Source organism: Pristiophorus japonicus, chromosome 4, assembly GCF_044704955.1.
Source record: "Pristiophorus japonicus isolate sPriJap1 chromosome 4, sPriJap1.hap1, whole genome shotgun sequence".
In the NCBI taxonomy this organism is placed as follows: Eukaryota; Metazoa; Chordata; class Chondrichthyes; family Pristiophoridae; genus Pristiophorus; species Pristiophorus japonicus.
The window spans coordinates 236,792,169-236,804,257 of NC_091980.1; the positions used below are offsets into that span (position 1 = coordinate 236,792,169).

At 42.6% G+C, this 12,089-nt stretch overlaps 1 protein-coding gene across 5 annotated transcripts in view; it reads left to right on the forward strand.

The window, feature by feature from the left end:
* The window catches only part of wdhd1 (WD repeat and HMG-box DNA binding protein 1), a 96,642-nt gene that overhangs the window by 74,425 nt on the left and 10,128 nt on the right, over nucleotides 1-12,089 (forward strand). For all 5 annotated transcript variants that reach the window (XM_070879176.1, XM_070879175.1, XM_070879177.1 and 2 more), the window contains exons 23-25: nucleotides 3,253-3,426; nucleotides 5,988-6,112; nucleotides 7,684-7,822. In XM_070879176.1, the coding sequence (XP_070735277.1) occupies nucleotides 3,253-3,426; nucleotides 5,988-6,112; nucleotides 7,684-7,822 (438 nt within the window). The remainder of the gene's footprint in view (nucleotides 1-3,252; nucleotides 3,427-5,987; nucleotides 6,113-7,683; nucleotides 7,823-12,089) is intronic.

Sequence of the window (12,089 nt, forward strand, 5' to 3'; positions counted from 1 at the left end):
TCTCGTCGCCGAGAACATGCAGAAATCGAGCGCAGGCATCGGAAAAAGTGTGCGGCAAACCAGTCCCACCCACCCCTTCCCTCAATGACTATCCGTCCCATCTGTGACAGAGACTGTGGTTCTTGTATTGAACTGTACAGCCACCTAAGAACTTATGTTAAGAGTGGAAGCAAGTCTCCCTCGATTCCGAGGGACTGCCTATGATGATGAGTTAGAAGTACAAGATGGAATCATCATTTTAGGGATAGGATGAACATGAACAAATTTCCAAAAAGAAACGGTGGACTAGGAGTAAGAAACTGAGATAAAGACATTGCACAGCGTATATTTGGAGATGTACATCTTAACCATCTAAGATGTATTGAAAATCAAAGGCGGGATGCCATTTGTCACATGGAGGTGGTGCTGTCATAAGGTGTCACGGTTGAAATGTAACGTTATGGCTAGAAACACAAACTTACAGCTCAATCCTGGCTATTCAGATCCACTCAATTGCACACACTGACCAATGGGTAGATAATTATGCATTTCCTTGTGATTTCTTTCTAATTGTTGATCAATGAACTGGATCCCCCACCCCCCACCCCCGAGTCTGTCAACAGAACAGATGCCTACAGCGACCCGTCCCCATTCCCTTCCCTCCTCTGCACTACTCCCTTGACCTCTTCTTCCTTTCCACAATGCTCCTCCTCTTCCTCTCCTCCACTTTCTCCAACTTTCAGTTCTCTTCCCCTCCTCTCCTATTCCATTGCCACCCTCCCGTCTCGTCTCTTCCTTTCTCTTTTCTCTTCCTCTCTCCCTTCCTTGATATAGATATGTGAAGAGAACAAGATTAGTGAAGACAAACATAGGTCCCTTGCAATCAGAATCAGATTGAATTTATAATGGGGAACAAAGAAATGGCAGACCAATTGAACAAATACTTTGTTTCTGTCTTCACGAAGGAAGACACATATAACCTTCCGGAAATACTAGGGGACTGAGGGTCTAGCAAGAAGGAGGAACTGAAGGAAATCCTTATTAGGCGGGAAATTATGTTAGGGAAATTGATGGGATTAAAGGCTGATAAATCCCCAGGGCCTGATAGTCTGCATTCCAGAGTACTTAAGGAAGTGGCCTGAGAAATAGTGGATGCATTGGTGATCATTTTCAAACAGTCTATCGACTCTGGATCAGTTCCTATGGACTGGAGGGTAGCTAATGTAACACCACATTTTAAAAAAGGAGGAAGAGAGAAAACGGGGAATTATAGACCGGTTAGCCTGACATCAGCAGTGGGGAAAATGTTGGAATCAATTATTAAAGATGAAATAGCGGTGACGGGATCGGTTCAAGTCAGCATGGATTTATGAAAGGGAAATCATGCTTGACAAATCTTCTAGAATTTTTTGAGGATGTAACTAGTAGAGTGGACAAAGGAGAACCAGTGGATGTGATGTATTTGGACTTTCAAAAGGCTTTTGACAAGGTCCCACACAAGAGATTGGTGTGCAAAATTAAAGCACATGGTATTGGGGATAATGTATTGACGTGGATAGAGAACTGGTTGGCAGACAGGAAGCAGAGAGTCGGGATAAACGGGTCCTTCTCAGAATGGCAGGCAGTGGCTCGTGGGGTGTCGCAGGGCTCTGTGCTGGGACCCCAGCTATTCAAAATATACATCAATGATTTAGATGAAGGAATTGAATGTAATATTTCCAAGTTTGCAGACAACACTAAGCTGGGTGGCGGTGTGAGCTGTGAGGAGGATGCTCAGAGGCTGCAGGGTGACTTGGACAGGTTGGGTGAGTGGGCAAATGCAAGGCAGATGCAGTATAATGTGGATAAATGTGAGGTTATACACTTTGGTGGCAAAAACATGAAGGCAGAATATTATCTGAATGGTGGCAGATTAGGAAAAGGGGAGGTGCAACGAGACCTGGGTGTCATGCTACATCAGTCATTGAAAGTTGGCATGCAGGTACAGCAGGCGGTGAAGAAGGCAAATGGCATGTTGGCCTTCATAACTAGGGGATTTGAGTATAGGAGCAGGGAGATCTTACTGCAGTTGTACAGGACCTTGGTGAGGCCTCACCTGGAATATTGTTCAGTTTTGGTCTCCTAATCTGAGGACGGGCATTCTTGCTATTGAGGGAGTGCAGCGAAGGTTCGCCAGACTGATTCCCGGGATGGCGGGACTGACATATGAGGAGAGACTGGATCGACTGGGCCTGTATTCACTGGAGTTTAGAAGAATGAGAGGGGATCTCATAGAAACATATAAAATTCTGACAGGACTGGACAGGTTAGATGCAGGAAGAATGTTCCCAATGTTGGGGAAGTCCAGAACCAGGGGTCACAGTCTAAGGATAAGGGGTAAACCATTTAGGACCGAGATGAGGAGAACTTCTTCACTCAGAGTTGTTAACCTCTGGAATTCTCTACTGCAGAGAGTTGTTGATGCCAGTTCGTTCGATATATTCAAGAGGGAATTAGATACGGCCCTGACGGCTAAAGGGATCAAGGGGTATGGAGAGAAAGCAGGAAAGGGGTACTGAGGTGAATGGTCAGCCATGATCTTATTGAATGGTGGTGCAGGCTCGAAGGGCCGAATGGCCTACTCCTGCACCTATTTTCTATGTTTCCCCTCTCCTTCCGTCCCTCCCTTCCATATCCATCAGTCTTTCTTTTCCTCCTCCTCTTGCCACCGCATCTCCTTTTCCCTCTTCACTCTCCATTTTTATTTCTATCTCGCCTCCTCTCATTATCTCTTTCTATTTCCACCTCCCCGCTCTTCTCTCTCTCCTACTTGCCACCTCTATCTCCCCTCCTCTCACCATCTCCATTGCTATCTGCTGTTTCCCTTCTCCTGCCCTCTGACTATGCTCGAACTGAATACACTTGGTCTTGGCTCCCTGTGTTCAATGCCATAGGAGCTCAACTAGTAGATAATATCTGCACCATCCATTAAAGTAATTACAATGTTAAATGGCTTAAAGTTGTTAATTGTATCACTGGTCAAAATAGTGACCATTTAACATAGTTTTGGCAAAAGTGATAAAAATAGTAATAGTCAACAAGAACAGATTTTTTAACAAGTAGCAAAGTTGTGCTGTTTGATACAGATACTAGGGTTTTGTGTCTTACCACTTAATGCAAAAATTACATTATGTTTTAGCTTTACACTATCTAAACATTAATAGAGCTGTTTCTTAAACTCATTTTACTTTTAGCTTTATTTACTTAAACCCAAAGTTGTTTTCTCCTTCCCAGGTAACATCTGATGGAATATCTCCTGCATTAGTTGGAGGTCAAACTCGGAACACCAATATTCTAGATAGCATGACAAAAACTAGTAAGAAATCGACAAGCAACAATAGCCAGTCTGCAAATAAGGAAAAATCACTGGTCCTGAAACCTCTGATATCAAAACCAAAGGCCAAACAGGTGTTAACTTGTTTCAGAATTTGTTTTATTAGAATTGGGTATTACATGTTTTTTTAAAAGCAGGATTGGCAGTTCTCTTAGTGGCACAGTTAAATGCAATGGCCAGTGTGGGACTGAGCTGTGCAGGTCAGACAGTCCCAGATTGACTCCTGCTTTGCGCTGAATTAATTGATCTCAGCCAGAATGATGGCAAGAGGAGTATTACTACTGCTGTCCTCTATGGTCCTGCATTAGGAGTTCCCCTCCTCATCACCACTATTGAGCATCTGTATCTGGAAAATGATGTGTAGACATTTCATTAGGACACAAGTGGGTCTGGCAATGGTGTGTAATTGAACAGCATCCTCTGCTTACATGTGAAAAATGACCATGATATCAGACATTAGTAAACACCCATGGAACAAATACTGGATTCAAATTCAAGGAGAAATATTTCACACAATACAAATCAAAACGCGGGATGGTTACAAATCTAAGTTGTGTGTGTGTAGCTCCAGAGACATGACTCAATCATTTTTTTGGATATTAAAAGTTGATTTTTTAATTACTTATCTCAAAACAATTTTGTATTGGTCTTCATGGTAGAAGTCACTAAAAACACCAAATAATGGATTATCAAAGGGTTATAGGGAAAGAGGAATTTAAAACTATCACTAAAGAAAAAGTACTCAGTAAAATAATAGGACTAAAGGTGGACAAGTCCCCTGGACCTGATCGCTTGCATCCCAGGGTCTTAAAAGAAGTGGCTGCAGAGATTGTGGATGCATTGGTTGTAATCTACCAAAGTTCCCTGGATTCTGAAGAGGTCCCAGTGGATTGGAAAACCGCAAATGTAATGCCGCTACTTAAAAAATGAGGCAGACAGAAAGCAGGAAACTATAGACCAGTTAGCCTAACATCTATCGTTAGGAAAATGCTAGAATCCATTATTAAGGAAGCAGTAGCAGGACATTTGGGAAAGCATAATACAATCAAGCAGAGTTAGCATGGTTTAATGAAAAGGAAATCCTGTTTGACAAATTTGCTGGAGTTCTTGGAGGATGTAACGAGCAGGGTGGATAAAGGGGAACCAATGGATGTGGTGCATTTGGATTTCCAGAAGGCATTCGGTAAGGTACCACAAAAAAGGTTACTGTATAAGATAAAAACTCATGGGGTTAGAGGTAATATATTAGCATGGGTGACAGACTGGCTAACTAACAGAAAACAGAGAGTTGGGATAAAGAGGTCATCTTCCAGTTGGCAAACTAACTAGTGGGGTGCCACAGGGATCGGTGCTGGGACCTCAACTATTTACAATCTATATTAATGACTGGGATGAAGGAACCAAATGTAATGTCGCCAAGTTTGCTGATGATGCAAAGATGGGTTGGAAAGCAAGTTGCGAGGAGGACACAAAGAATCTGCAAAGGTATATAGACAGGCTAAGTGAGTGGGCTAACATTTAGCAGATGGAATATAATGAAGGAAAGTGTGAGGTTATCCACTTTGGCAGGAAAAATAAAAAAGCAAATTATTTAACTGGAGAAAAATTGCAAAGTGCTGCAGTACAGATGGACTTGGGGGCCCTTGTGCATAAACACAAAAGGTTAGTATGCAGGTGCAGCAAGTAATCAGGAAGGCAAATGAATGTTGGCCTTTATTGCAAGGGGGAGAGAGTATAAAAGCAGGGAAGTCCTGCTACAACTGTACAGGGTATTGGTGGGGACACACCTAGAGTACTACGTACAGATTTGGTTTCCTTATTTAAGGAGGGATATACTTGCATTGGAGGCAGTTCAGAGAAGGTTCACTCAGTTGATTCCTGAGATGAAGGGGTTGACTTATGAAGAAAAGTTGAGCATATTGGGCCTATACTAATTGGCGTTTAGAATAATGAGAGGGGATTTTATTGGAACATACAAGATACTGAGGGGGCTCGACAAGGTAGATGCAGAGAGGATGTTTCCACTCATGGGGGAATCTAGAACTAGGGGGCATAGTTTAAGAATACGGGGCCTCCCATTTAGAACTAAAGTGACGAATTTATTCTCTGAGGCTCTTAAATCTATGGAATTCTCTGCCCCAGAGAACTGTGGAGGCTTGGTTATTGAATATATTTAAGGTGGAGATGGACAGATTTTTGAAAGATAAGGGAGTGAAGAGTTATGGGGAGCAAGCAGGGAAGTGGAGCTGAGCCCGTGATCAGATCAGCCATGATCTTATAGAATGGTGGAACAGGCTTGAGGGACCGAATGGCCTACTCCTGCTCCTATTTCCTATGTTCCTATGTAATATAGTTGCAAGCGAGTTTTTAAATGTGATTTGAAGTGTTTTGCAACTCTAGCACTGTACAGCTCGATGTAAAAATAAAAACTTGATTTTTAAAGCTCCTATGTGGTGATAATTACATTAGCATTGTTTACTTGTGTAATTAGTTTGTGTAAATTAAATTGATTCCAACTGAAGCCAATCCTACACTTATCTGCAGTTAATTCAGATCTGCTGACAAAAGAATCATAATTTTTGTTGGACTGTTAATCTAGTTTGGCATCTTATTTCACTTTTCTTATTTTTGAAAGACCCAAGCTACATTGTTCCAGTCAACCATCCCTAAATCCAGCAGTAAACCTGTGGAAGAGAAAGCGATTGAGGCTAAGCCTGTACAAACAATCATCCCTGTCAGCAAAAACACAGAAAACAAAAAGTGAGTGCTTTTAACATTATATACAAAGGATGTGCTCTTTTGATAACCTTTATATTGCAGGAAATCTAACAATTTGTGTCATAGCAGAATTTTTTTTTAAACCTTTAGTATTTTGACTTGTTTGCTGAAAATTAGACATTTCAAAGTTTGCTTTGTGTCACCAGGTAGTTGCTTCACAGATTCTGCTTCGAAGTTTAGATTTATTGGTCCTGAAACTGCGGTGTGCAAGATAGTGTACTCTCATAGTATGCCATTGTATTCCCTTAGAAATGCACTGCAAGTTCAGGATTTCCGCTTGCGCACGTGCGAAATCCGGAAATTGCGGCCGTCAACATACAACGGGCTACAAAAAAACAATTGCTAACGTAGAGTTGGGCTATTTGCCCAGCAACTGGTCAACAATTGAGCATGGAAGTCTTGTGGTTGATGCAAGCAGGCTCGGCCTCTCCATCAGCATAAGGGACTATCTAAGCCATTAATTAAACATTTTCATATCCTAAATTATGCACATACACTGTATGAAATGAGTTTATGCAAATATTGGCCTGGATTAGTTTTAATGATGTGTAAAATTATCAAAATTAATTTTTAGTGAGGTTGGTGGAATGAAGGTAATTTTGAATAAAATTCCAATTCTGTACATTATATAATTATTAGATTTGGGAATTCCATTGCATCTCATTTGGGGATCCCCTTCATAGATGATTGAACTAGAATTCTGTTTATTGATTGGAGGACCAGGTATGCTTCCGCACCGCCTGGGATCTGTGGGCCCTTACGCTGCCCTCTGCCCTGAGATCGCAAGTTTTCACAGCCTGGCCGCCAGCAGATACTTTCGTAATTCTTTTGCAGGTCGGTGGCGTAATCTGGAGGTATGTCTCCGACCGCAATTTCTAGCCCCATTATCAGTGCTGCATTGTAATTCCTAACTACTTAATGGGCCGGATTTTAGAGAAGTTTGCGACCGGGTTTTCGCCGCGATCTCACTCTCCACGGTGAAAACCCAGTCGCAAAGCCCGGGCGGGATCCTCGGCTCATGTTTACGGCGGCGATGGGATGTACCGTCGGGGAGAGGAGCGCCGACATGCAACGCCGCGGATTACATTACTGTCGGACTGTCGGCTCTCTCCCGACCCGTACGCTACGCCCAGAATGCCGACGGGTCAAACCTGTCTGTGCAGCCCTGCCAGCAGCGGTAAATATGAAAACCTGCAAAAAAGGTAAGTTAAAGTTTTTATTTAAAAAATTTTCAGAGATTCGATAGATAATTATCTTGTAGATGTTTTTTAGAATTCCCCTTCCAAGGCCTCTCACAGCGCTCCCGGCCCCGGACTAAATTTGGCGAAACTCGCATTTTTGCGCCGTGAATCCTCGTGCAACGTCCCCCTTACCGTTATAAAACCCGAAAGTCGGCCTAAAAACGATAGCGCAGCGAAAACAGTAAGTTTCACGGATCACTACTGTTTTCGCCGAAAAAACCTGAAAGCCAAAACTCCAGCCCTATATAGACTTTGGACTAGAAAACAATGTTTTGTTGAAATAACAGTAATAGTGTTTTTTTTTGTAAAAAGGCCTAAGAAGACCGGTTTCCAACTCTGGTTAGAAGAAGGCCGAGATGATATTGTTGCTGAGACTCCAGGTTTGACAGAAGAAGAAATAATTAAAGAAGGCATGAACAGATTCCGCATTTTGTCATCCGAGGAGAGGAAGGTACGAGAACCCAATCTGAGAATTTTTTTGGCATTTTTAATGTACTTAACCATTTTTTGTTTGATTTTGATAATTAATAAGCTTAATTTGAAAAAGTTTAATTGAAATCGCCAAATAATTAAGCATTATTTAGCTAGGACAATCTATTTCCATTGATTCCAAAGAAAATATATACGCTTGGGCAAATAATTCATAATTGTTCCTTTGAGTTGTATTCTACAGTTTTGGCTATTTAGTTCAACATTCAATTGGTTTGATTGCTACTTTGCATTGGTACAATGGGTAGATATTTGAATCTCATCAAATCTGTAGTAAAGCTAATACACAACTGGATCCCCACATTTACTATGACTATATAGGTTTAAATCTATAGGTTTGAATAGCTTAAATTGGAACAGAATAAATCTGTGTAGGTGTGTTAAGGTACATCCACTATGCTGTTATTTATTTTCATGAATACTGTGAAATCTAGCAGCAATCAAATTGGAAGCCGTATTGCCACCAGCGCTACTTGATTTTGATTGCACTGCTCACAGACTACAAAACAAAATGTAACTGACCAGGTTTGAAGTGGATGTTGCTGAGGAACCATACCTACGTAAATTTAGTAGTATTGATTTTGTTTCTTTGTGAGCTGGTGACATTATTATTTAAACCGGATTGGCAGATGCAGAAACACATCAGTTTAGGTTCACTTAATTGGAGGATAAGACTGGAGAGTGAAAAATTGAATTTTACAGAAGGGCTTCTTGTAGCAGACTTTTGTGCTTTGAACGTGAAATACATTTCTGGTAAGTCTTGAAGCTGTAGCATAGGAGTTACATCTTGAATGTGAGTAAAAGAATTGGATTGATTAGCCAAATTATCGTTTCATATTTGCGTTTTTTCTCTTGAAAATGGAGTGATCTCATCACAACTGCTTTATTTTCAATTGATTGAGAATCAATTGTTTAAAGGAAAAATCGTCAATGTATGTAATCCAAAATCCTGCAAATAAGCTCAAACCCAAAACCAGAGACTTTTTTTTACTAACGAGGAATTAAGTTTCACCAAAAATATTTCCATGAAGAAAAAGCATGGAGGAACTGCAGAACATAAATTTTAAATTGCAGGCGGCAAGGACATCCACCCAAACCGGTGGGTTCCTCTTCAACAACAAGAAGTATTTGTCTCGAACCTTTAACGTAGTAAAACATCCCAAGGCACTTCAGAGGAGGGTTATAAGACAAAACTTTGATGCCGTGCCACATAAGAAATTACTGCAAATAACCAAAAGCTTGGTCAAAGAGGTAGGTTTTAAGAAGCGTCTTGAAGGAGGAGAGGTAGAGAGGCGGAGGGAGTTCTAGAGCTTAGGGCATAGGCATCTGAAAGCACGGCTACCGAAGGTTGAGCGATTTATAATCAGGGATGCTCAAGAGAGAAGAATTTGAGGAGCACAGATATTTCGCGGGGGGGGGGGGGGGGGGGAAGAGGCTGAAGGAGATTACAGAGATAGGGAGGGGCGAGGTCATGGAGGGATTTGTAAACCAGGATGTTAATTTTGAAAGCAAGGCGTTGATTAACCGGGTACCAATGTAGGTCAGTGCGCACAGTGGTGATGGGTGAACAGGACTTAGTGTGAGTTAGGATATGGGCTGCCAAGCTTTGGATGGCCTCAAGATCACGTAGGGTAGAATGTGGGAGGCCAGCCAAGAGTACATTGGAGCAGTCGAGTCTAGAGGTAACAAAGGCATGGATGAGGGTTTTAGCAGCAGTTGAGCTGAGGCAGGGGCGGAGATGGGCAATGTTACGGAGGTGGAAATAGGTGGTTTTAGTTACGCCGCAGATGTGTGCTAGGAAGCTCATTTCGGGGTCGAGTATGACCCCAAGGTTGCAAACATTCTGGTTCAGCCTCAGACAGATGCTCGGGAGAGGAATGGAGTCAGTCAGTGGCTAGGGAACGGAGTTTGTGGCAGGGACCAAAGACAATAGCTTCGGTCTTCTCAATATTTAATTGGAGAAAATTTCTGCTCGTCCAGTACTGGATGTCAGAGAAACAGTCTGACAATTTAGAGACCGTGGAGGGGATGAGCGAAGTGGTGATGAGGTAGAACTGAGTGTCACCGGCCTACATGTGGAAACTGACGCCGTGTTTTCAGATGATGTCGCCACGGTGAAGCCTACAGATGAGAAATAGGAGGGGTGGTGGCCAAGGATAGATCCTTGGGGGACACCAGAGGTAATGATGTGGGAGTGGGAAGAGAAGCCATTGCAGGTGATTTTATGGCTACGATTAGATAGCTAAGAATGGAACCAGGCGAGTGCAGTCCCACCCAGCTGGACGATGATGGAGCGGGGTGGAATGGTCAACCATATCAAAGGTTGCCAACAGGTCGAGAAGGACGAGGAGGGATAATTTACCTTTGTTGCGATCACAAAGGATGTCATTTGTGACTTTAATGAGAGCCATTTCGGTAATGTGGCAGGAGCAGAAACCGGATTGAAGCAATTCAAACATGGAGTTCCGGGAAAGATGGGCACGGATTTTGGAGGCATCAACAAGTTCAAGGACTTTGGAGAGGAAAGGGAGGTTGGCGATGGGGCTGTAGCTATTCTATATGAAGAACCTAGAGTGCTTTGGAAAATTATGACTAATGCATCTGCAATTTCTTCATCTATGTATTTTAATAGCATGGGATGGAAACCATTAGGTCCTGGAGATGTGCCTATCATAAGTCCCATTATTTTCTCCATTATCATTTATTAAACTTTTATTAAATCCAGTGTTTCCCCTTGACTTATTTTTACGTTACCTTGTACCGGTGGTATTTTGTATTCTTCCTCCATAGAATCATGGAAATTTATGGCACATTCAGCCCATCGTGTCTATGCGGGCCAAAAAAGAGCTATCCAGCCTAATCCCACTTTCCAGCTCTTGGTCCATAGCCTTGCAGGTTACGGCACGCCATGTGCATATCTAAGTATGTTTTAAATGCGATGAGGTTTTCTGCTCCTACCACCCATTCAGGCAGTGAGTTCCACTGAAATGAATACAAAGTATTAATTTAACAAGACTACCATTTCCTTATCAACAGTTATAGTCTTGCCTGCATCCGTCTTTAATGGGCCAACATTCCCCTTTACCACTCTCTTTCTCTTAATATCTAAATACTTTTGCTGTTGGCTTTGAAAACCTTACAAGTTTTCTTCATAGTTCCTTTTTGCACCCCAGTAATTTCTTTGTATCCCTTTGTTGCTTTTTATAGCTCTCCCAGCCTGCTGGATTTTAGCTTTTCCTTGTATTTATGTGAGCCTTTTCTTTTAACTTGATACTATTTTTTACTTCATTTGTTGACCATGGTTGCTTAACTGCACATGTGGAGTCTTTGCCTTTTGCAAGTATTCACTGGTTTTGTATCGTACCAAGTATTTCTTTTGAATACTTCCCGCCATTTGTCTGCAGGTTTACTCAATAACAGTTCAGCCCAATTTTACTGCAATTAATTCATTTTGCATTCTTTCAAAGTTTGCCCTACGTAAGTTGAAATCCTTAGTTTGTGTCTCTCCCTTCTGCCTTTCAAACCTCATATCAAATCATATCATGGTCACTATTTGCAAATTGTTAACTCGTTCTGTCCGGTTCATTGCTCATCACTAAATGGAGTTTGGCCTGTTCCCTTGTCGGTACTAAAACATATTGGCCTAGAAATTGGAACCTTTAGCGTTCCCTCAATATTTTAATGATCAAAAGCGTGACATCTATCGGTGCACAATGCCTAATTGACGCACTTTGAGCGATTTTAGACTTCGCTGCTCCTTTTAACGCCTTCTCCAAAGCACGCCCCTGTGTGCAGGCGTTGCCAGCACGTAGGCCTGGAAGAAAGCGAAGGCCATCTATAGATCTTTCGGTCTATAGGGCTCAAGTTTCCGCCCTCTGGAAAAACGGCGCATCTCGATAAGGTGCACCGACTTTCTGGAAGAAAAAGAGTGCCGAAAACTTACCTTGTGATTCTCTGGTCTCCTCAGGACGTCTTCGTGCTCGGCGTGGCGCAGCACAAGGGGTCGGGGCGGAGCCAGGTCCCGGCGCTGAAAACAGTGCCGGGACCTCTGCACATGCGCGCTAGAGTGTGCGCGCATGTGCAGTAGCTCCAGGCCCCCGAGGCATGGGAGGGGCCCGATCCTAGCCCTGGCCAAATGGGCTCACAGGGCGAAGATCAGGATTCGGACCTCCCTCCCATTCACTGCCACCCCCCCGCCCCCCCCCCCCCCCTCACATTCAGCCTTCATC